Here is a 25892-nt window from a genome sequence, read left to right on the forward strand (position 1 = left end):
TTGGGTACTTTGACCATCGAATAGGCCAAATTCAACTTTGATTCGAAATGAAAATGCCTCGACCATTCGATAATCTAAGTACTGTCTCTTTAAAAAAAAACTTCGACTTTTAACACTTCGCCACCTTAAACCTGCCGAATTGCTACGTTAGCCTATGGGGGACCTCCTAGAACATGTAGCCAACATTTGGCTTAGTTTTTAGAAGTCGAACTGAAATCGATTTGTATTACGATGTTAAGAATCGAGTTCGAATGTCGAACTAGCCTATTCGATGGTCGATTTTCGAAGTTTTTTGCACTTCAAAATTTGACCCTTGATAAATCTGCCCCTTATTGTATATTTCTGTAATTTCTGTACCCCAACACACACATCGACAGACGCTTGATGGATACCACAATCCTGGCAGTAGAATGCTGTGAATGTTTGCTTGACTCCTCTGAACTGTGATTGGATAGGAATAAAATGTGCTCTTTTGCCTTCATACTTGACTGTCTGTTTAGGGTTGACCCTTAGCTGGCAGTTTGTACTTAAAGGGCAGCAGTCTTGCCCTAAGGGTCAGGGCCGGATTTATATTAGCAGGGGCCCCTAGGCCCATTGGCATTCGTCGCCCCTGTCCCCTCCCCTTTATTCGTGCAAATTTACCGGAGCAATGGAGATCTTAAAAAAAATTCTCCTGCGCATCCCCAGTGTTTTTGAATCAATTTGGGTGTGATTGGGCAGCATGTCGCCCACTAAAATCCTGCTGCCCTAGGCCCGGTGGCCTTTCTATAATTCCGGTCCTGCTAAGGGTAGAACTACACAGGCGATTTTACCTGCCGTAACTTCCGTTCCATCGCGATGTGTCCCACCGAAACTAATGTAAGTGATACAAACGACGCACGTAGAAGCTGATTGCATCCAACACAACTGTCAGATGAAGATGCAACATGTAGGGTTCGCATCCGACAGTTGTTGGATGCAATTGGTTTCTACATGCGACATTTGTATTACTTACATTAGTTTCGGCGGCCGTGATAAGTCTCATCGCGTCAGAACAGATGGTATAGCAGGAAAAATCGTCCTTGTAGTTCTACCCTAATATCCTACTAATCTTCTTTAGATAAAGGGCGAGGAGAGCACTCAGAAAGCAAAAACTGCGGTGATCAAAGTCTTATTTAATGCAAGACTACATAAATACACCCCACTAATCTTACCCTCTTCCTGCCTACAGCTGCTGTTTATGGTGCACCACTAAGGGCCACATTTATCAAGGGTCAAATTTCGAATTCACGCGAGTTTTTATGAACTCAAAATGTATTGATAAAATCAAATTTTCTCGGCTCGGACAAATTTATGCGACCAGAAAACTCGAATAGAATTTGATTCGAATTTGAAAAACTCGAATCAAATTTAAATTTTTGTTTTTTCCCCCCAGAAAATAAATCTGAAAACATCCCTGGATCTCTCTCATTGACTTATACAGCAATTCAGCAGGTTTAAGGTGGCGAATAGTCGGATTTGAGTTCTTATAGGGCCAGAGTATGATAAATCTTGAAATTAGAATTAAAGACCGTCTCCCATAGACTCCATAATCCAAATTTTTTAAAATGATTTCCTTTTTCTCGAATAATAAGACAGTAGCTTGTACCTGATCCCAACTAAGATATAATTAATCCTTATTGGAAGCAAAACCCGCCTATTGGGTTTATTTAATGTTTTAGTAGACTTAAGACTTTAAGATCCAAATTACAGAAAGATCCCCTTATCCAGAAAGCCTCATGTCCCGAGCACCTTGGATAACCAATCTCATACCTGTATCTACAAATCACAGTTTAGGAAGTCGAGTAGTAATTGGTGCAAATCCTGGGTTTAATATTTAATGCAAATCATTATGGGCTGTTAAAGCGACAAGTGTCTCTATATAGAATTCGATCAGTTTATACCTGGAAATGCAAAATTGCCCCAATCTCAGGTTCTGTCCGTGTTTTCCCACCCAATCACAGTAACTTGTTCCTTATGACATGCTAGTATTTTTTTTTTTTTTTTTTAATTAATTTTTTTTGCAACATTCCTGGGTTATTTTGTATACTCTACATTTTTGGTTCAGAGCTTGATCAAATATCCGCCTTTATAACAATGTGCATTTAACTTATTTGTCTGTGCCAAAAAACAAAAGTAGAAATTGTCTATTTTTTATTTTCCTCCCTAAAGGAAAGGAACCCCCCCCCCCATTTATTTACTTGTTTCTTATAGAATTATTCTTGGATATTTATTGACACTGCTTGTAATTATCCCTATGGTTCTTCCTTCACATTCGCTCCACTTCTGCATTCTTTATGTGTAAATATTGTGATTTCTTTTTATTTTATTGCTTTGATTCGAGGGCAGTGTTTTTGGGGGGCTTTTTTTTTTTGTTTTTGGACATTTTATATATAAATATATATATATTTTTTTTTTTTCAAAGCAAAAAAAACTGCAGCTGCTGTCTGTCATTTCATTAAAGCAATATGAAGAAAATATCCATTACACTTTCAATAAAAATACTTAAAATGAGATGCTTTGTTCTGTAATGTTTTTACACAAAATGTTTATCTGTATTTCTATGTGTTCCTAAAAGCTACGTACGTGGAATTTAGTTTCATAAAACGAGACCCTGAACTTATATTTTATAACCTGAATCCACACTTTTTAGGATTTGGCCGAATACAAAATCCCCCCCCCCATAAAAATGAGTCTGAATTGTGGACTAAACTATGATTTGTAAAACTAAAGGGGTTGTTTTACTTTTATATTTAAGTATTTTATAGATCATCAATTCTAAGCAACTTTTCAATTGGTCTTCATTATTTTCTATAGTTATTAGGGATGCACTGAATCCACGACAAGTTGGGACTGGGGGGCGCCCCTCCGCCCATGCTGGCATGTGTGGCCCGTCTGTGCGCACAATTTTTTTTCCCATTACCGCCGACAAAGGGTGTGCGGCATTACCCACTGGGTTTTTTCCCCCAGTGTCCCGCCGGCCCAATCCGACCCTGATCCAGGATTCAGCCTTTTTATGTAGGCTGAATCCTTGTATCTGGTCGATCCAAATCCTAATTTGCATATGTAAATTAGGGACGGAGAGAAATCATGTGACTTTTCATCACAAAACAAGGAAGTGAAAAAAATGTTCACACTTTTTCCTTTACCACCCCTTATTTGCATATTCGGTTCAGTATTCGGCTGAATCCCAAATAGTGGATTCGGTGCATTCCTAATAGTTATTTTAATCCCCACCCCATTACAGATGAAACATTGATAACTAGGTTGGGGATGACCGAGAGATCTGTCAGTCTTCTCCTGGAAACCATTAAGTAGAAATGAAGCCTTCAGGATTTCCCATTTAGTTGCATTGTGCCCAGACACCCAATTCTGCCTTTGAGGAGGGCAAAATATCTTAAAGGTTTCTAGATGAAAGAACCTGTAGCTCCTTAGTAGATATGACCTGCTCCCTATATGCTTAAAGAAGAAGGAAAGGCTAAAATTAAGTAAACTTTATCAGAAAGGTCTATATAAATACACCAGTAAACCCTCAAAGTAATGCTGCTCTGAGTGCTCTGTCAAAAGAAACACCACATTTCTTTCCTTCTATTGTGTACTCATGGGCTTCTGTATCAGACTTCCTGTTTTCCAGGAAGTCCAGGGCTTGGGCTTGAGCATGCTCAGTTTGCTTCTCTCCCCCTTCTCCGCTGTAATCTGAGCCCAGAGCTATAAATGAGCAGGGAGAGACTCGGGCAGGAAGTGATGTCACAGCAAGCTAATATGGCAGCTGCTATCAGGTATGGTAAAGCATTCTACAGAATAAATAGTGTTATAGCTTGTACTATTGTGGCTAATCTATTGCCAATAAAATACCTCTGTAGCTTTCCTTTTCCTTTAAATGGTTTTGACAAGCCAACTGCTCAGAGAAGCTCTTGATGCTTCTTCTCCTTTCCTAGAACCAGAAGAGATAATTGGTCCTTGACTTAATAATGGGGGCCACCTACTCAGAGTGATTATCCTACATTAACTGTCATAAGAAGTATTATTCTTGGAGATTGTTCTTTGAAAGATTGTTCAGCAGACTGGCCAGCTGTGTATAGACACCAGGTGAGGAACCAGCCAAGAACATCATCCTTTGCCTCTCTGGTTAACATCCGAGTGTCTATACACAAGCAATGTCTGGTTATCCAGGGATATTGAAACAACACAATATGGGGGGGGGGTTACTAAAAAAGAGATCGCAATTAACAATATGTAATGTAATGGAACTGCAAAGTGAAAAGTAGCTGAGATTTTGAAGGACTTTCACAGAAGGATGGGCAACATATGAATGTTGAATTACAACTGCAAGGTCTGACATTCAAAGTTGGAGCCTATGTCTTCCTTCATATGAGTCCTGCATGTTTAGTGTTCTACAGGTGGGAAAGTATTGTGTATTGTTAGGAAAATACGTTTTGTATAAGGTGGGTCGGCTCCTTAGGTGGGACATCCCAAGAATGTCTTTCCCCAGTGGGTCTCAATCATATGCAGAATATACACTGTAAGATTGTGACCCCATTGGGAGATGATGGCAATAAAACACCAATGCAGTCCTTGTCTGATGGGATTTTCTAACCTGCCCAATAGAAATGTGATACACACACCAGTTGGGAAGGCCCCATACACTGGTCAACCCATTTATGGCCACTAGTGATGAGCAAATCTGTCCCGTTTTGCTTCACTACGCATTGAAGTCAATGGGCACAACAATTTCATGCGTGTGACGTTTTTTCTTAGGGTGACTTTTTTGTCCAAATGCATTAGTCAATGGGCATTTTTTCTCTGCACATTTTCACATTTTGCTGCGAATCCATGGCTGGTGAATAAATTCGCTCATCAATAATGACCACCTTTAAAAGCCATTCATCCTCTAATGCAATGATCCCCAACCCAACATGTTACTCACCAACCCCTTTGATGTTGCTCCCAGTGGCCTCAAAGTAGGTGCTATTTTTGAATTCCAGGCTTGGAGGCACATTTTTTATAAAAACCAGGTGTACTGCCAAACAGAGTCTCCTTTAGACGGCCAGTCTACCAAATAGTCCATCACAGTCCTAGTTTGACACCCCAGGTACATTTTTCATACTTGTGTTGCTCCCTAACTTTTTACAATTGAAAGTGGCTCACGGATAAAAAAAGCTGGGGACTGATGGGCAATAAGAACAGAAGTGATGCTCTTTATCTTATACCCCATTGCATCCAATCAGATGTTTGCTTTGAGACAGTAGACCGTTGAATCTAGATTGGTTGGTGTGTTTGTTACCAGATCTGGGGAAACATTACACACAATTTTGCACTGAGACAAAGAGAATATGTTGGAGAAGTTGAGTCCTGTGAATATTATAATATTAGAGCTTGTGAGTGGCGCAAGGTGACCCGCGTGGGAGACGCTGACATTTCATGGCACGTGTTTCTGGGGCTTTATTTGGTAGCACAGTAATTGCAGTGATTTACTAACAATATCAGCATTATGTCAGATGAAATCATGCAAATCTGAGCTCTCGTTCAGAGAGGCTCTCTTGTTTTCTACATTAAAACACAGTTTTAAAGGGACACTGCTATCAACAACTCCTATTTAGTAATGCATTCTTATGTAATAATGTTTGGGTATCCCCAAACATTGTTAAAGGATGAATAAATCTTTAAAATAAGTGAATGTAAAATTCATTTTTTTTTCTAAGCAGAAGAACATCAGAGCCGCCTCTTTCTTTCAACATCATTGACTACTTGGTGGTCAGACTAGTGGGGAAAATGACCAGCAGGCGGCGCTGTTGTAACAAAATTCATTCATATTAACAGTACATGTATCCTTTAATATCTTGGAGTTAAAAAATAAATAAATAATGAATGTACATTGCAAAAGTGCTTAGAATATCTCCCTCATCAATTTTACATTCACTTATTTTTAAAGGAGAACTAAACCTCCCCAGTTAGAAACTCCCCTACCTACTACCCTAAGTAGTCCTCCCTCCCTTCTTCCCCGCTGCATAGTTAGTTATCCCTGAAATTCCCCCTAAGTGTTTGCTCACCTATCGGTGGAAAGTAAGTGCAGCGGAGCTCATGGGCGCCACCTTCAGGATCTCTAATCTTTTTCTATAAGTATGCGAAGTTGGAGCAGTCTTCTGGTTTGTAGCAACTGCACATGCACCAAAGGTTGTAAAATTGCCGAAGGGAGGGAAGAGGACCAGAAGAAGACCGGAGATCCAGAAGATGGCGTCCATGAGCTCTGCTGTACTTACATGTGAGCAAACTCTTCGGGGAATTTCAGGGGTAACGAACTATGCGGGGGGAGGGTTATTTCTCCTTTAAGGTTTACTTATCCTTTATGGCCACTGCTCCATAGGGGCCCCACAGTGGCACTCTTAATGTTCCACTGCCAAAGATCATAGATCAACGGTATATGATTTATTCACTTTTATATATTCCATTCTCACCATATAAATTCTACTACAACTCCCAGCCAAGGCTGCTTGGAATCGTAATTCAGAGCAGCTTTATCTGTCCCCATCCCCTGCTCTAGGACACGTGGAAGGTGCTCAGCCATTAACTTCTTCTCTAAGGAGCCGAGATTTATGGCAGCTTTTTGTCACATGGGAAGATCCCATAAAATATTCAGAGGCAGAGCTCAAGTGCCCAGTAAATAGGAGGAAGAAAATCAGCTTTTCTATAATTAGAAGCCGCTGGTTGTGCCGCTATCACCCTGTTTTTAAGGAAGACGAGCTCTTACATTACTGAAGTGCTTCCTGCCATCTCCCAAGAGTCTCACCGGCTTCAAAGGGAAAACATTTTTCTCTTTTTGCATTTCCTCTGCTGTGAAACATAGAATCCCTTTGTATCTGCTGGTCTTTGTACTGAGTGTGTAAGAGGGACACACAGGGAACAGGCGTAATCAAAAACACCTGTAGGTTTAGGCGAGTCGCCCAATGTTCGGAACTTCTGTGATTGTACGAGCATAGTGATGGGCGAATTTATTCGCCAGCCGCAAATTCGCGGCGAATTTTCGCGTTTCGCCGCCGGCGAATAAATTCGCGAAACGCCCGTGAAAATTCGCGGCAAAAATTCGCCGGCACCAAAAACGGGCAAATTCGCCTGTCACTATGTAACGAGCATAGTGCTTCCATGCAGGGTTACCAGGTCTCATTGTAAAAAACAGCCAAAGTCGGCTACAAAACCAGCGCAAAACTAGCCAAGAGGCACTTCAAAAGTTGCCCAAAAATAGCACAATATGTGCAGTGAAAAAAAGTCTAAAAAATAATGAATAGATGTGAAAATACACCTTTTTTAAATTTTCGCATATTTTTCTATGGAGCAAAATGAGACAGATTCGCCCGTCACCAGGGGTGTAACTACAGAGTGGGGTCCAGGAGGTATAGGGGGTCCCATGAGGCCATAATACATACACAATTTCAATAAATATTGGTAAAACTGGTCAACCTATAGACATTTTGGTGGCCAGTAGGTTTTTGCCCCAAAATTGTCTGAAATCGAGAAAAGACACCTGAAGACTTAAGAGGGACGGGAGACTGGGGTACAGAGCCCAAAAACACAAGTCAGTCCCATTGCATGCTGGGTATTGTAGTCTTATATTAAACTTGGCATTTGGCAAATTAGGGCAAGAAAAAACTTTGGCTGGTTTCCAAAGTACAAACCAACGCCCCAAAAGTAGCCCAAGTCCATACCGTGACTTGTTTGTACTTTCAAAACCTGCCTAGACTTTAAATTAGTAGCCCAATTTGGCTGAAAAACCGCCAACCTACAAACCCTGCTTCCATATGAGCATAGTGCTTTCATATTAAATGCTGTTTAAGATAAACCCTACAATGAGCAAAGGGCCGGTCCTCAACTCTCACTCTTAAAGAATAGAAATGAGAAAAGTTTCTCAAATCTTTCCTAAGCAGAAGAACATCAGAGCAGCTTTTTTCTTTCTCCTGACAACTTCTTCCTTGACTACTTGGTGGTCAGACTGGTGGAAAAATGACCAGCAGGTGGCGCTGTTGTAACTAAATTCATTCATATTAACAGTACATGTATCCTTTAATATTTCGGAATTAAAAATAAATAATGAATGAATATTACTACAAAGTAGCAATAACAATACATTTGTAGTCTTGGGGCTCTTATACACAGGGCGTTTTTTGCTGCGCTCCACTTTCTTCCGTTCAGCCGCAGGAGAGCGCAGGAGTAAACCCACTGAATTATTCTCAAGGAGGCTGTACTCACGCATACGCATGTAAGAATTGAACACAGGTGGAATGGAACATGCTGCGTCCCACCTGCATTTGGCGCTTACATGCGTCTGTGTGAGTACAGCCTCCTTGACAATACTTGCGTGTGTTTACTCCAGCGCTCCCCTGCGGCTGAACGGAAGAAAGTGGAGTGCAGCAAAAAACGTCGTGTGTAAGAGCCCTTACAGAGCATTTGTTTTTTAGATGGGGGTCAGTGACCTCCACTTGAAAGCTGGAAAGAGCCAGAAGAAAAGGGCAAATAATTCAAAAATGATAATAAAAACCGATTGAAATTTGCTTAGATATAGCCATTCTATAACATACTAAAAGTTAAGGGGGTGAAGCACCCCTTTAAAGTAGTTCATGTAGCCCTGGGGATGTAAATACACACAGGATTGTAAATCTTATTTGCAGAAGCCTTTGCCCTAGACATAACAGTAGCTCTGTGAGTTGCATATTTGTTCCTTTAGTAATCCCTTAGTAATCTTGCATCTTGGGCAGTAGATTCTGCAGTTACTCTCTGCCCCATGCATTAGATTCAGTGCAAAGGTGCAGCCCAGTGGTGTTATCTAACTTGTGCCTCTGAGTGATGAGCTTGGACTTGGCCCATGGGTGGCCCCCAATCTGTCCCTCATCAATACTACTGCAGAATGCAGGGACCACTGTATAAGCACTAGGTATAAGGCAGGGTGCAAAGTGTTCCTTCTATTTTTTGCTTTGCACCCTGTCCTACATATGGGAAATCCCTGGTGTGTTCAGTCTCTGAGTGCAAAGATACCACAACTCATAGCATTCCAACCTCAGCTGTATTTAGAGGTGCACCCTAACCCCTTTAATAGCACCCTCATAATTAAACTCACATCCTGAATGGATGCACAGAAATCATTGCAGTCTACAGAATGTGAACAAATGAATTGCTGCTTCCAGGGTCGGACTGGGGGGCCCGGGGCCCACCGGGACTACTGTCCAGAGCCCCTCCGACCCCCGCTGAGCATGCATGTGCGAAGGCGCTGCTCAGCGTGCATGCGCAGATGGCGCTGCGCGGCACATAGAAAAATATGAGATACGATCGGGACAGGGGACTGGCCTGGCGGGGGCCCATTAAGGGTCGTGGCCCACCCGGTATCCCGCCGGGCCAGTCCGACACTGGCTGCTTCTGGTTTTAATGGGGGCTTCCCTAGTGTTACATGCAGTCGCATGGCCTCAGTGCAGAATAATCATGCTATTATATATAGTATAATGCAAAGCTATTCCTATAGATATTCCTATACTTAATGGATATATGGACCCTGCTGCTGCTGCTGCTGCAAAACAACACTGTGTATCCGTGTAGCAAATATGTTGTTAATAATGCACCCGACCCGTGTAATTAAATCCAGCCGGAGCCACAATGAGTCCCACAATCTCTCCGCTCTGCGCTGTGATGTCAGTGCACTGACCTTGCCTTCTGCATCAGATTAATGGAGACTTATTGAATTACCTCTCTACCTCTGTAAGGAGACGACAGCCCTCCTCTACCTGAATAAAACATAGGCATCTGGATAGATTTGCCCGGGTCTTCTGCACTTAAATGGCATGTAAAAACAAAACAAAATACTTTCTTTAATGAAAAAGATACCTATCTCCAATATTCTTTAATTAAAAAATGTGTGCCGTTTTTATAAGAAACCTGACTGTATGCAGTGAAATTCTCCCTTCATTTACTGCTGTGGATAGGAATTGTCAGACGGTCCCTAACTGCTCTGCAGGGAAACAATCATACTTATGAACAGCAGGGGGAGCCCCCGCCTTACTTCCCAGCCATGCAGAACTCAAGCAGCTTTGTTTGTTTCCCTGTAGAGCAGTCAGCGACTGTGTTGAGATTTCTATTAGATTTTATTTTTGCCTTTACATCCCCTTTACTGTTTCCAACTCCAGCTGCAGGGACAAAGATCATGGAGCCAGATTTAAACAGATAGACTGGGATTCTATTTGGAGGATTATTTTGCTGCAGCCACTGGTTCTGCAGAGTTGGAGAAGGTTTCTATTAAACAATAGAAAAACTATAAAATCCACATTAGATTACATGACAACACAGGACCCAGTGCAGTCTGTATATTCTGATTATTAATCAGTCTTGCTGTATCAGCCCAGACCACACTGAGCATGTGCACAGTCTTAGTCTTGCAAAGATGTATAACAAAGTTACAAGATGGTGACCCCCTGTAGCCAACTTTGAAAGCAAAAATCATGTGTTTGATTAGGCTTGTGGTGCAGTGAGTTTATGTTTAATATACAAAATACAGCATTTCTAGCCTTATTCTATTTTAGACGTTACTTCCGCTTTAAATGCTAGAGCAGGAGGGGGGTATATAATTTTTTTTTACTGATACCACCAACTGGAGTACGGGCTCTATTAGCTACACCTTTGGTTGGGGATAATATATTTTGCCAACAGTAATTGCTATTGAGAGTACCATTCCTTGCACTGCTGGTTCTGACTCGTAAACACAAGCGGACTAAGTAAATATCCGTGGTAGATAACGATTGCATTTACAGTAACAGGGAACCGATCATGTGCTTCAGGGATTTTCTCTGACAGCAGTTCTCTAAATAATATAAACATGTTACTGTTATACCAGTGCATGTGACTTGCTGCCTCCGGCCACTACACCCATAGGAATCGGTTCCCTGCCAATTAATGTTCCTTTTCTTCCCCAAAATTATAAAAATATATTTATTCAAGAACAGGGGCCCCCATCAAATTTGAGCTATTTTTTGTGTATTTCGACTAGGGAATAGTCCAAATTCGATTCAAATTTGAAAAAACTTTAAAAAAATTCAATATCGAAATTTATCGTGTACTGTCTCTTTGAAAATTCGACCATTCACCATGTAAAACCTGCCAAATTGCTGTTTTAGCCTATCGGGGATCTCCTAGAACCTATTTGGTTTCAATTGGTGGACTTTGAAAAATCAAAGTTTTTTTGGGGAAAAACTTCGAATCGAATTCGATCGAATGCGATATTCATTCAATTTTGTACGATTTGACCTATTCGGACGAAAACTGACCTATTCGACCAAAAAAAAAATTTCGACTTAATTTCGGTTGGTCTTTTTGAATTCGGATTTCGAAGTTTTTTCAATTCGAAATTCGACCCTTGATAAATATGCCCCTAGTTGTTGATAATGGAATTACAAGCAGCTATCAATCAAAATTGAACTTAGCCTCTGCCAATCAGATGAGATCATTTGAAGAAATATTATTATCCTGTATAGCTACAGTATAGTACACAGCACTTCATAGGAGGTGAGTAAAGGAAAACAATTAGAAACCTTTCTCAAATCTTTCCTAAGCAGAAGAACATCAGAGCAGCCTCTTTCTTTCTCCTGATAACTTCTTCCTTGACTACTTGGTGGTCAGACTGGTGGGAAAATGACCAGCAGGTGGCGCTGTTGTAACAAAATTCATTCATATTAACAGTACATGTATCCCTTAATATCTTGGAATTAAAAATAAATAAATAATGAATGTACATTGCAAAAGTGCTTAGAATAGCCCCCTCATCAATTTTACATTCACTTATTTTAAAGGTTTCCTTATCCTTTAAAGACAATGCATCAAGTGACACTCTGAAGAACAGAAAGAAGACAACCTGCAGGCAGAAGAGCAATACCTGATGGGAGTGCCACCACCTAGCGGTTATTTAATATCAGGAATCCAATAATTCCATTGGTCGGTATTACTTTATAATGATGTCCATGCACTATATGTGCCGGATGTATCCACTTGTGCCCATCTCTTTCCTGCCAACCTCATGGGCTGTGGGACAAATCATTACCATGACGGTGGCACATTTCCCTTTCTCTCCCCCATCCCCCCTTTTGAACCACCTCCTATAATTGCACTTTTTATAACCAATGGCACCATCTAGTGGCTGGAGTTTTTTTTTTTTTTTTTATCACAATCATAGGAATATGGAACATGCAACTTTCAAATATACAAAGTGCCAGTGCTCCTATTGGTCAATTTATTCTCTATAGATTTCCATTGTTCAACTTCATTTATTTCTGACCACTAGAGGGCACTGTAACTTTGTAATCTATGGGAAATAATAACAGTAAAGGAAAGCAATAGAGCAACATGCTCCCACTCTGACGTATTATTGGTTTTCATTTCGGGGACTGAGATGGTCTTTTTATTGGATTAAACCATTTGTATTTTGATTTCTCGCTTTTTCTTTCCTATATATGCCCTACACATTCCTCTTTATCCCCTTATACTGTATTTTTCACCAATCTTTTTGCATATGATAACAATCATATATTCTGGCCCCAAACAATAGTTTTTTTCCATCTTTAATTTTTGTGGCAGAAGGAAGAAATTAAGAATAAAGAAAGGAATCCTTGGCCCCATCACTTCCATCATCACCTCCTTCTCTGCCCAATTTAACTGCTTGAGCAGCTAATAAATCACTGAATGTTGCTGTCAGTGCTGGTTCATCCAATTACATCCAGAATTATTAGGGGGATTTTTAGGCTGCTCAGCCTTATAGATTTGCGTTTGGAACTAAAAGGAAATTCACCCTATTTATACCTTTATTTCTTCCATCTGTATTTCTTAGCTAGGGAGGTCCTGTCCTATGCCATGAACTATATATATAAGCACAACTTTCCCTTGTTTGTTATACAGGAGCAGTGACCAGCTCCATGTTGTAGCTCCCACCCTTCCCAGCTATAGTCAGGTGATCCCACTGGTGTCTAATAAAAGGGCAGCCAAGTTTGGGAGTTTTACTTTGAAAGCAGCAAGTAAATTGCAGGTAAAACTTAGAGGGGGTCCATAGATTACAGACAGGTGTAAGTTATTTAGGGGAAGGAAACTCTCTGTATAGTAGTTGCTGGAGTGCAAACTGAACACTAGGCTCATTAAAGGGACCGTGTTACCCCAATCCTCTGCATCACCCCAACACTCTGTGTTACCCCAATTCTCTGATCACCCCAACACTCTGTTACCCCAATCCTCTGCATCACCCCAACACTCTGTGTTACCCCAATCATCTGATCACTCCAACACTCTGTGTTACCCCAATCATCTGATCACCCCAACACTCTGTGTTACCCCAATCATCCGATCACTCCAACACTGTGTTACCCCAATCCTCTGCATCTCCCCAACACTCTGCATCACCCCAACACTCTGTTATCCCAATCCTCTGCATCTCCCCAACACTCTGTGTTACCCCAATCTTCTGATCACTCCAACACTCTGTTACTCCAATCCTCTGCATCACCCCAACACTCTGTGTTACCCCAATTCTCTGATCACCCCAACACTCTGTTACCCCAATCCTCTGCATCACCCCAACACTCTGTTACCCCAATCCTCTGCATCACCCCAACACTCTGTGTTACCCCAATCATCTGATCACCCCAACACTCTGTTACCCCAATCATCTGATCACCCCAACACTCTGTGTTACCCCAATCATCCGATCACTCCAACACTGTGTTACCCCAATCCTCTGCATCTCCCCAACACTCTGCATCACCCCAACACTCTGTTATCCCAATCCTCTGCATCTCCCCAACACTCTGTGTTACCCCAATCTTCTGATCACTCCAACACTCTGTTACTCCAATCCTCTGCATCACCCCAACACTCTGTTACCCCAATTCTCTGATCACCCCAACACTCTGTGTTACCCCAATCATCTGATCACTCCAACACTGTGTTACCCCAATCCTCTGCATCACCCCAACACTCTGCATCACCCCAACACTCTGTGTTACCCCAATCCTCTGCATCTCCCCAACACTCTGTTACCCCAATTCTCTGCATCACCCCAACACTCTGTGTAAACCCAATCCTCTGCATCTCTCCAACACTCTGTTACCCCAATCCTCTGCATCACCCCAACACTCTGTGTTACCCCAATCCTCTGCATCACCCCAACACTCTGTGTTACCCCAATCCTCTGCATCTCCCCAACACTCTGTGTTACCCCTGGCTGGACCAAAGCCTTTAAACCAGCACCAGACTCCCAAACAGATATATTATATGTATATTATTATATGTACATTATTGAATACATTACAAGGGCCCTTTGGTGCCTGCGTCCAGCCCTAAAGCTGCAGATACAGAGACGAAGCACGTGATGAATTGGTGGTGCATCTGGCGCAGGGATTAATTGCCTGACAGCAGTGCAGGTGTAATGTATATAAACCCCCTGCACTGAGAAGCCAAAAATGTTGATATTTAGGGCCAATATTTAAGGAGAAAATCTTCCCACGTGATTTGAGTATTGTATATCCATAGAAGCCCCCCATAATAACAATAATAATAATAATCTGTGTATATAACGACAGTTCCTCTCCTAAGAAACCCCAAACCCAGGATAATCCACTTGAAACCCAATACCCCCCCACCCCAGATTTCAGTTAAACTCGCTGGGGAATAAAGGCAAATAGTATTTTGTCTCAGATGTCAGTCGCTATAGAAACACATTCTTTTTGCTGATCTTGTTACCCTGGCAAAAAAAAAAAAAAAAAACAAATTTGGAACATTTCCAAGTTTTTCCTCTTTTTTTTTTTTGTCCGGCACACCCAGCCTTCTGCTTTAAGAACTGACATAATTCTATAAAAACATGATGTTTTGTAAAGGGAGAGGCAGTAAGTAGGAGCAGATGTGTCTCAGCGCTAAGCCCTGGCCTTCTCACTACATTTATAAACAGCAACACAGGGATCTTCCTGGAAACCCAAAGCTGATTTGAGTAAAAAGTGGGTAGGGAGGTTCACTATGGTGAGAGCTGATCAGTTGGGAGTAACTGCAGGTCAGGAGCCCAACTGCTTCACATCAGCACCCTCTGCTGTCCACAACTGGTCATTACATCATTAGGAATGGAGTTAAAGGGATCCTGTCATCGGAAAACATGTTTTTTTCAAAACACATCAGTTAATAGTGCTACTCCAGCAGAATTCTGCACTGAAATCCATTTCTCAAAAGAGCAAACAGATTTTTTTATATTCAATTTTGAAATCTGACATGGGGCTAGACATTTTGTCAATTTCCCTGCTGCCCCCAGTCATTTGACTTGTGCCTGCACTTTAGGAGAGAAATGCTTTCTGGCAGGCTGCTGTTTTTCCTTCTCAATGTAACTGAATGTGTCTCAGTGAGACATGGGTTTTTACTATTGAGTGTTGTTCTTAGATCTACCAGGCAGCTGTTATCTTGTGTTAGGGAGCTGCTATCTGGTTACCTTCCCATTGTTCTTTTGTTTGGCTGCTGGGGGGGGAAAGGGAGGGGGTGATATCACTCCAATTTGCAGTAGAGCTGTAAAGAGTGATTGAAGTTTATCAGAGCACAAGTCACATGACTTGGGGCAGCTGGGAATTAGACAATATGTCTAGCCCCACGTCAGATTTCAAAATTGAATATAAAAAAAAAAACTGCTTGCTCTTTCGAGAAATGGATTTCAGTGCAGAATTCTGACAGTATCCCTTTAAACTGCTTCACATCAGCACCCTCTGCTGCCCACAACTGGTCATTACAGCATTAGGAATGGAGCTAAACAGCTTGACATCAGCACCCTTCCCACAATGCACCTCTCTTGCAGTTTAATGGCCCCCCGGATTCTCCCTAAAATAGTGGTTCCAAGAACAGAGGATTCACCTTAATGCATAATAGAATTAATATAAAAGTAAAAGGTATAAACAGACCTAAATCTCATAGAAATAGGGAATGGCCATGAAATAGGCCAACATGAGGGGCCACTGACACCTGGACCCACCGGGAGTTTTCCTTGTGGACCAGTCGGACATTGCCCAGAACATATTGTAGATGCAGTTTATACTCTTCTCAAGAAGTCCTTGTGTAACACATGATCTACAAGCAACACTCAGTGGCGGAACTACCGGGGGAGCAGGGGGTGCGAGAGGGCCAGGGCCCGCACCCCCCCAGGGCCCCCCGGCAGTACGTTCGCCATTGGAAACTCGGCCAAATGCGGGCGTACGGAGGGGGGCGGGGCCTGGCTGCGCGTCACGCACCAGGGCCCGCCCCCCTCAACGAACGCTACTGCCAACACTGGGACACTAAGCATGTTCTTTAGCATCTTGTGCGATTAATTAGGAGATCAGTTGGCTCCATACACGTCTTCACGCTCATATGTTTGTATCTATTATGTCTGTCATAAGCCAGTGTCTGCTGATCAGCGTCCCACCAGCACACAAATGGTTACTATAGTCTGGAGAGAAACCTGGATGGTAAAGACATAAGGGATATACGTTCTATTTCTTTAGCACATTTATGATAGGTTTGTGCATTAAAGACACACTATTTCCAGGCAATTAATTCTTGTGTGTAGTGGTAGCTGGAGACACAGAAAAAAAGCTCACAAACAGCTGACAGACTACTGGATCTGGTTTTAAAGGGGAACTAAAGTGTAAAATAGAATAAGGCTAGAAATGCTGTATTTTGTATACTAAACATAAACATGAACTTACTGCACCACAAGCCTAATTAAACAAATGATTTTTGCTTTAAAAGTTGGCCACAGGGAAAATTCAACCCGGAAGTCGGCATTTGGAAGGTCGTGGAAAGGGGGGTGCGAGGTCAGCACGAACCCACCCGACCCACGGGTATCAGGCCGGCCGACACCTCACTACTTCATACAGTCAGGTTTCTTATAAAAACAGTAAATATTCTTAAATAAAAGTATACTGTATGGGAGATTCTTTGTTTTGCATTTACATTTTTTAATATAGTAATATAAATTCTCTCATAAATCAATATAATATTTAAGTGATATTTTCCATGGAACAGAATGCTAACAGTGACATTATGGATGTAGATCATAAATAATGGGACATCATCGCTAAAAGTAGACCCTGCGTTAGTAAAGTACGGGCCCTCCTGATATAAGACATATAGCTTTTCTCTGCATATAAAAATAATCAATTAAATAGTTCATTATCAGCATTAAATTTGCTGGTTTTGTTTGTTGGAACTAACCCAGATTTTATGGGCGAGGAGTCTAGCCGTAGAAACGATAAAAAATAGCTTTATATATTACATACATATATAACTCAGTTAGAGAAGTTTTCCAGGAAGAGAAACATCTGCTTTATAGAAAATACCAGGCTCCTGCCCAGGCTATGGCTTTAGAGAAGTCTGTGCTTGGCCAATATCTCTTTCTTAATCTTGGGATAGGTCGGACGATCTTTCAGAACCTGCAAACCCCCCCTTGACAGCGCCAAAGCCGCGCCGCCCTTCCGAAGTCCCAAACAGCCGAAATTGAAGTCCTGAAGCGGTGAAAAGACCCGAAGCCATGAGTTCAATCCTACTAAACACCAGTGTGTTTTTTTTTTTAATTCCCTGCCCACCAAAGTATTATTTTAATATTCTATAAGCCCCTGCCACCAATGTTTTTAAAAAAATATTCTCTGGGGCCCCCAATTCGTTTTAACTTGTAAGGGGGACCCTGGCACCAATTCTTTCTTAAAAAAAATCTTTGGGGCCCTGGAATTTTTTTTTAATTTTAAGGGGGCACTGGCACCAATGCTTTTTAAAAAAAAAACTTTTATGGGGGGCCCTGGAACCACAGGTTTTTTAAAAATATTCTCTGGGGCCCAAATTTTTTTGTAAGGGGGGCCCTGGCACCCTTAAAAATTCTTTGGGGCCCCAATTTTTTTTTTTCATTTTAAGGGGGCACTGGCACCAATGCTTTTTTAAAAACCACAGGTTTTTTTTTAACTTATAAGGGGGCCCTGACCATCAATAGCTTTTTATAATTTGTGTGTGTATGCGTGGGGGGGGTTACCTTTTTTAGCGCTGATGTCGGTGTGGTCTTTTAACTGTGGTGTGGGCGGGATCTGGTGTGGGGCTTGGGGGCCGGGGCCCCCGAAAAGTTTGTTGCACGGGGCCCCATGATTTCTAATGGTGACCTTGTCTACACACACACACACACAGAGGGAGCAGCTACTCACCACGGCTGGGTTGGATTGGTTGCTGTAATCCCATGCAAGTCTGTAATTAGCAGCAGCGTCCTTGTACCATTGCTCCTTTTCCATAATGAATCCCAGGAATTCATAGGCTTTATTTATAGCAAGACTGAAATGATTACAAAGTGATATTAGTGCTGATGTATAAAACTGAACAAGCTGTTCTGACGCCCAAGGCAAGTTGGTCAAATTGTTGCCCCACATGAGATGGGTGATTAGGATATTTTGAATGAAAATATTAATTTCGAATTTTATAACACCTCCCCCTTTCTGCGTAGTTAGGAAGGCACATTTACCAAGGGTCGAATTGCGAATTCACATTTTTTTTTTTTACTCTAATGAATTTGATTTTACTCGAAATTCGATTGGAGATTATTTATTAAAAAAATGGAATATCCAAAACTCGGATGAATTTTAGCAACCCAATCAAATTCGGATCTCAGGAAGGCTGCTAACAATTTCTAAATGGTCACATGGACCTCTCCCATTGACTTATGGCGAATAGTCTTAGACGGCAAATAGCTGAATTAGAATTCTTAAAGGGCCAGAGTTTGATAAATCTTGGAAATCTAATTTGAATTTTTTTAAAAGATTCGAATCGAGTTTGGATAATTCACTAGTCGAATTGGACAGTTTAGAAGATGTATTAGAGCTCACTCTATTATAATCACCAGACATCATGTGTCTCTCTACATGCTGTATTTGTGCAAAAAGCAGTTATTTTGTTAGATTTTGTTTGTACTGGAATCAGTTATTTGAGTGAGCTCTAATTCATCTGCTAGGAAAGGAGCCCCCCCCTATAAGATATATTGGATCTAACTATCAATGAATATCTGACACCCAACTGCTGCATTAAGATACAATGAAGAGAAACAGATGCTGACAGAGGAATAGTGAAGAAAAACCTGATTATTTCAAAAATGATGCAGAATATTGAATGAATTGTATTTATTTCAGCTATATTAAATTTTCATTTTTGAGGTAGTTCCCCTTTAATACTAGAAAAGGGCAATAACAAATGAGAACACTAGACGAGCCAGTAGATCTTTATGTGACATTACATTCAATACATTTGGCTCTTCATTACAGTATTTACCTTCCCCCCCCACCTTGTTGTACAGTAAGCAACGCTTCAGTAGCTCTGTTGCGATATCATATTTCCCGGACTTGATGTAAATGTCTGCAAGAAGCAGCCAGCTCTTTTCCAGGTCTTCTGCGTCGGCTATGGACCAGGCCATCTTAGACATCTGGTTCCTGGCTCGGATGTTTGTCTCAGAATCATGAAGGTCTGGGCTACAACCAGAATGGCAGAACCATTATCCTTCTGCAAAGGGAAGGGACACAAAGAGATGAGCTACAACATGTCATTTCTGTCTGGATAGACAAGTGTTCTAATTGCATAAACGGCTATTGTGTTTATATAGTGCATTGATGGATTCATGTTTTATTGTGGACAGGTGGATAGGGCACCCCTGTATAAGGCATTGGATTTGCCAATAGCACAGTGGTTTACACCCAAGCTCAGACCAACTGAAGGCCACAAGATGGACATCCTTGAACATCCAACAGCTTTTTGACTGCAAGGGCAACTGTATTATTTGTCTTACTTTTCGCCTCCATTACAATCCAAAATCCACAATTACATTAATAAAATGAAGGCACATGGGGTGCATTTTCCCTTGCCATATATCTGCTAGTGGAAAACTGGCCTAATCTGCCACTGCCACCTCCAATTCACTTGAATGGGAAATGCCAATGCCTATGGATCTCTATATCTATGATCCGTTGGTGCCCGTTGTCTTTGTATAATCCAATCGTTTGGCCCTAGGGCAGAACGCTGCGATTAAACCGATATCACCCTGCCGTTGGTGGGCATATCGGGAAATCAGCAGATCTTTAACAGTACATGTATCCTTTAATATTTTGGAATAAAAATAAATAATGAATGTACATTGCAAAAGTGCTTAGAATAGCACCCTCATCAATTTTACATTCACTTATTTTAAAGGTTTACTTGCCCTTTAATGCAGGAATGTCTAACCATAGGATCATAGTCTGTAGCACTTCAGCTTTTGTTTAACTATATCTCTCCACATCCGGATGCTGGGATCTGCAGCGGAACACCAGAGAGTTAGGTGACCCAGCAACAGCTGGAGGGCTGCAAATGTATCTTAACAAGCAATCGGTTAGATTGCATGGATGGTAGTTGCAGTTTAACTACACCCAGAGAACAACAGATTGTACATTTAGATATCAGGGGTTGCAACTAAAAAACAAGGTTAAGTTAAAGGGATACGGTCATGGGGAGAAAAAAATTTCAAAATGAATCAGTTAATAGTGCTGCTCCAGCAGAATTCTGCACTGAAATCCATTTCTCAAAAGAGGAAACAGATTTTTTTTATATTTAATTTTGAAATCTGACATGGGGCTAGACATATTGTCAATTTCCCAGCTGCCCCTGGTCATGTGACTTGTGCTCTGATAAACTTCAGTCACTCTTTACTGCTGTACTGCAAGTTGGAGTGATATCACCCCCTCCCTTTTCCCCCCCAGCAGCCAAACAAAAGAACAATGGGAAGGTAACCAGATAACAGCTCCCTAACACAAGATAACAGCTGCCTGGTAGATCTAAGAACAACACTCAATAGTAAAAACCCATGTCCCACTGAGACACATTCAGTTACATTGAGAAGGAAAAACAGCAGCCTGCCAGAAAGCATTTCTCTCCTAAAGTGCAGGCAAAAGTCACATGACATGGGGCAGCTGGGAAATTGACAATATGTCTAGCCCCATGTCAGATTTCAAAATTGAATATAAAAAAATCTGTTTGCTCTTTTGAGAAAAGGATTTCAGTGCAGAATTCTGCTGGTGCAGCACTATTAACTGATGCGTTTTGAAAAAAACAAGTTTTCCGATGACAGGATCCCTTTAAGCCAACTGATAGCATCTGACTAGTGAACTCAACTTACCAGCAGTAAAGCCCTTTGCAGTAATTGAATCCAGGCTCCAGAGTAGTCTGGGAAGAATTACCTAAAGCCTTTTCAAAGAACGAGGGAGCTTTTGATAGATTACCACTTCTTTTGAGCAGGTCAATTAATTTACTCAGGACGGTGAAGTTATCTGCAATGAAAAACCACTTCGGAAAGGCAAATTGCAGCAGAGTCAAACCGTTTGCGCAGCGGAAGGAAAGGAAAACAGAGATTTTCTCTTGATCCCGAGATCTGTACTGAATGTCAGATTCCTTGCTGAGAATAAACCACATGGTTTCCAATTTTACGTGTGTGTAAAACCCTCTCCATACAGCAAGTATGCAGTATAAAAATGACAATATAGAGCAGTATAATTCTATGATTTGTAGTGTGCTAGTTAGTACGCAGTAAGTGTCTAGAGAGGATTCATTCAGTAAAAGAATTCAATATTGTGCCTCTCGCACATGTCTAAATGCAACACATTCAGCAGCTGCCTCTGGGAAATAGTTTGTGCAGTCTGTGCCACAAATTTTGCAATGCATTTATATAAAAAGGCAGCCCTGTACACAATGCTTACAGAAGGTAGGTGCAATTCATTTTGGGAGTGCAAAAAGTTGTGCCTTTGGCGGCAAACCTTTGGCCAGGGGGATGCACCCGAAGTCAGTAGTTCTTTTTTGCACTTGGCACCATGTCCTGCATTCAGGGCCTTCGCAAAAAGAATCCAAAGGCACACAGGATCAATGCAAGCAAGCTGCCTTGCGTGTTTATTGCGAAATGCAATGTTTCGGGGCCACGCCCCTTTCTCAAGCGTGACCCCAGAATGTTAATAAACACGCAAGGCAGCTTGCTTGCATTGATCCGGTGTTCCTTTGGATTCTTTTTGCCAAGACTCTTTGTGAGGCGGCCGATCCTCTACCTTTGTGCACCAGGTACCATTCTACTAATTAGCAGAGGGTGTGCGGGAGCCAAAGTTGAATTACTACTGCATTCAGGGCCACCATCAGAAATCACGGGGTCCCGTACAGCAATATTTGGTAGCCAGGGCCCCCTCCTATAAATAAAAAAAAAAGTTTTAACAAACATTGTTGCCCCATAGAATATTTTAAAAAATGACTTAAAGCCAATTGTTCTAAATGTAAAGGTGGTTTAAAGGAGAAGGAAAGCTAAGGAGGCATTTTATTGCCAATAGATTAGCTGCAATAGTGCAAGCTAGAATGCTATATTTATTCTGTAGAATGTTTTACCATACCTGAGTAAAAAGCTCTAGAAACTCTCTGTTTGTTTAGGATAGGAGCTGCAGTATTAACATGGTGTGACATCACTTCCTGCCTGAGTCTCTCCCTGGAGGGGGGGAGGAAGAGGAGCAAACTGAGCATGCTCTTGCCCAGGGCAATGAGGTTTAAGCTGAAGGCAGGAAGTCTGATACAGAAGCCCATGAGTACACAATAGAAGGAAAGAAATGCAGTGTTTCTTTTGACAGGGGACTCAGAGCAACATTACTTTGGGGGTTTACTGGTATATTTAGATGGACCTTTCTGTTAAGGCTTACTTAGTTTTAGCCTTTCCTTCTCCTTTAATACAAGTCTTGGTAGATGTGTTATAATCATGTGATCAGTTTTTAATGGATTGATCATTTGACTTATGGGGAGCAAGGAATAGGGAAGCTTCTAAGTAAAGAAATCAGGGGAATATATATACAAATCTCTAAGTGAAGAAATCCAACTACATTAAATCACAGGAAGGACCAGGGACAGAAAAAGAAATGTGCTTCCAATCTTGACATAGAAAAATAAATTCAGAATAATCATATAACAGGGTGGTGGAATGGAACAACGTGTCCCAGCTCAGGGCTGCTCAGAGTGGCAGGTCATATTCTTGTATATTAAAGGAGAATTCAACCCGTAATAAACCCCCCCCCCTTACCCTGGGTAGCCCCCTCTCCCCCGGGAAAATGCCCCAATTTTTTACTTACCCCTCTGTGCAGATTCTGGCCTCTGTGTTTGCGGCGCCATCTTCTTTCTTCTGTCTTTTTCAGAAGTTCGGCGCATGCGCAGTTGGAGCAAATTTCCAGTCCTGAACCACTGCGCATGCGCCGAAAGTGGCGGAAATTTCCGTTTTTTTCTACCTGCAGGATTTTGCGGGTAACCCGCACTGCAGGACTCTATCTTGGGGTTCAACCACCACCATATTATTTACAAGACAAGAAACAAGGAATGGCAAGATGTTGATATAACCTTTAGGAAATTTATTTGGTGACTATTTCTTATAGCCAGAAATTATTTGCATAAAGACATTGTTTTTGTTACAAAATAAAGTGGCAATTTTAGTTTAGATTGTTTCAACACAAATCACTCTGATTTAGAATCGTTTTTACCTTTCAATAGAAGCCGCTTCGGGGGCAAATTCAAGCGCATTTAATATGATGCACGGCATCAGGCAACGCACCCAGCTCGGAACATTTTATTTTTGTCTTTCCTTCTTATTTTTACTTAAAGCCTTTTTGTTCCATGACAACATTCAGTTTTTGCATGTCAAAAAATTATCACCTTTAGCTCAATTTTACAATAAAAAAAGAAACAAAGGGGTAATCTACAAATATTGGGGTGTGCGCATGACTTGCACCCCATGTAGAGATAATAGAAATCAGCGTGTGTGCAAACAGAATGGAATGTAATTTTACAAGAAAAGGGTTAAGTAGTAACATAGGGATGGTCTGTCCTATGGCAACCGATCATTAGTATCATCGTAATTTTAACTTCTGTAGACCAGTGAAAAAACGAGCTGCTCGGTTGCTATGGGTTTCAAACGTATCCCAGGTTATTACCTAAAGGATAAGTAAAACTTTGAAATAAGTGAAAGTAAAATTGACGAGGGAGCTATTCTAAGCACTTTTGCAATGTACATTCATTATTTATTTATTTTTATTTCCAAGTTATTAAAGGATACATGTACTGTTAATATGAATGAATTCTGTTACAACAGCGCCACCTGCTGGTCATTTTCCCACCAGTCTGACCACCAAGTAGTCAAGGAAGAAGTTGTCAGGAGAAAGAAAAAGGCTGCTCTGATGTTCTTCTGCTTAGGAAAAAAAATAGAAACCTTTCTCAAATCTTTCCTAAGCAGAAGAACATCAGAGCAGCCTCTTTCTTTCTCCTGACAACTTCTTCCTTGACTACTTGCTGGTCAGACTCTTGGGAAAATGACCAGCAGGTGGCGGTGTTGTAACAAAATTCATTCATACCTAGTACAGGTCAATCTAAAAACAACTGGACTTGCTGAGTAATCAATGAAGACGTTTCACTACTCATCCGAGCAGCTTCTTCAGTTCAACGAAGAACTGAAGAAGCTGCTCGGATGAGTAGTGAAACGTCTTCATTAATTACTCAGTAAGTCCAGTTGTTTTTAGATTGACCTATACTAGATATACCATGACCTGGATGAATGAAAATCTTCATAGTCAAAATTCATTCATATTAACAGTACACGTATCCTTTAATATCTTGGAATTAAAAATAAATAATAATGAATGTACATGACAAAAGTGCTTAGAATAGCCCCCTCATCAATATTGCATCCACTTATTTTTAAGGTTTACATATCCTTTAAGCCCCAAAAGTCCAGGCTCTGGCAAATGTGCCACAAGAGGTGAGATGTAGGTATTTCAGCAACACTGGACTCTATAGGATTATCAATGACTACTGTACATAACTCAAGACAAAAAAACAAAACAAAAAACAAAGGACTTTGCCTTTCTGTATAAATACCCAGACTATTGAAGACATTGGGACCTTGTTAATTTATTTGCTATACGTACAAGAGTGGGTCTGTACTGGCTGCATGTAGTTCACTAGGCTTCTATACAGAACTAATGATTATACCAGGAGTACAGTCCGCTTAAAGGAACGACCAGGTGTTTGTTACTTTCACGTGGATTTCTGTCGATAATGGAGTGTAAGGTCACCACCGCTCTTCCATATGAAGTGCTTTACAGTCCGGAGGTCCATGTTAGGGTCCAATATCTGAAAGAACAATTTGGGGTCATTTGTGGTACATATGCAAGTTACATAGTTACATAGTTATAGTTACATAGTTAAATCAGGTTGAAAAAAAAAACAAAGTCCATCAAGTTCAGCCCGTCCAAATGAAAACACAGCATCCGTACATACACCCCTCTCTACTTTCACATAAATTATATATATATATATATATATATAACCATACCTATACTAAATATAAAGCTTAGTATCACAATAGCCTTTGATATTATGTCTATCCAAGAAATCATCCAAGCCATTCTTAAAGGCAAACACACTCTGCAATATGGGGAGATTAGTCGCCTGGCGACAAATATCCTCTTCTTCGGGGCGACTAATCTCCCCAAACTGCCAGCGGGATGGCACTCAAATACCTGTTTTCCGAAGTCGCCTGAAGTTTCCTCGTGAGGCAATCTTGGGCAGCTTTGTAAAGTGAATCGCTCTGAATGCCATCCCACCGGCAATTTTCATTCTATCCAGCGGGAAAGCAGGGGAGGCAGTTTTGGGAGATTAGTCGCCCTGAAGAAGAGGATATTTGTCGCCAGGTGACTTATCTCCCCGAATTGCAGCGTGTGTGTATACCCTCAAGACATTAACAGAATCAGCATCACAACATCACCCGGCAGTGCATTCCCCAACCTCACTGTCCT

At 41.3% G+C, this 25892-nt stretch overlaps 1 protein-coding gene and 1 long non-coding RNA gene across 3 annotated transcripts in view; both read right to left on the bottom strand.

Annotated features, from left to right (window-relative positions):
• Nucleotides 1–19172: 19172 nt before the first annotated feature.
• LOC121394990 lies at nt 19173–22007 on the bottom strand. Its single transcript, XR_005962161.1, has 2 exons — nt 21209–22007; nt 19173–19563 (listed from the first exon to the last, which is right to left on the bottom strand). It is a non-coding gene; the product is annotated as an uncharacterized LOC121394990 (long non-coding RNA).
• Nucleotides 22008–24985: 2978 nt separating this feature from the next.
• wdr48.S (WD repeat domain 48 S homeolog) overlaps nt 24986–25892 on the bottom strand; it is a 28969-nt gene continuing 28062 nt past the window's right edge. Inside the window, exons 19-20 of one of the 2 annotated variants that reach the window (XM_041567340.1) lie at nt 25617–25714; nt 24986–25227 (exon numbers count right to left, since the gene is read on the bottom strand). In XM_041567340.1, the coding sequence (XP_041423274.1) occupies nt 25194–25227; nt 25617–25714 (132 nt within the window). In that variant the 3' untranslated portion in view covers nt 24986–25193. The remainder of the gene's footprint in view (nt 25228–25616; nt 25715–25892) is intronic. The other variant, XM_041567341.1, reaches the window with a different exon arrangement.

The sequence above is a fragment of the Xenopus laevis genome, chromosome 6S (genome assembly GCF_017654675.1).
Source record: "Xenopus laevis strain J_2021 chromosome 6S, Xenopus_laevis_v10.1, whole genome shotgun sequence".
In the NCBI taxonomy this organism is placed as follows: Eukaryota; Metazoa; Chordata; class Amphibia; order Anura; family Pipidae; genus Xenopus; species Xenopus laevis.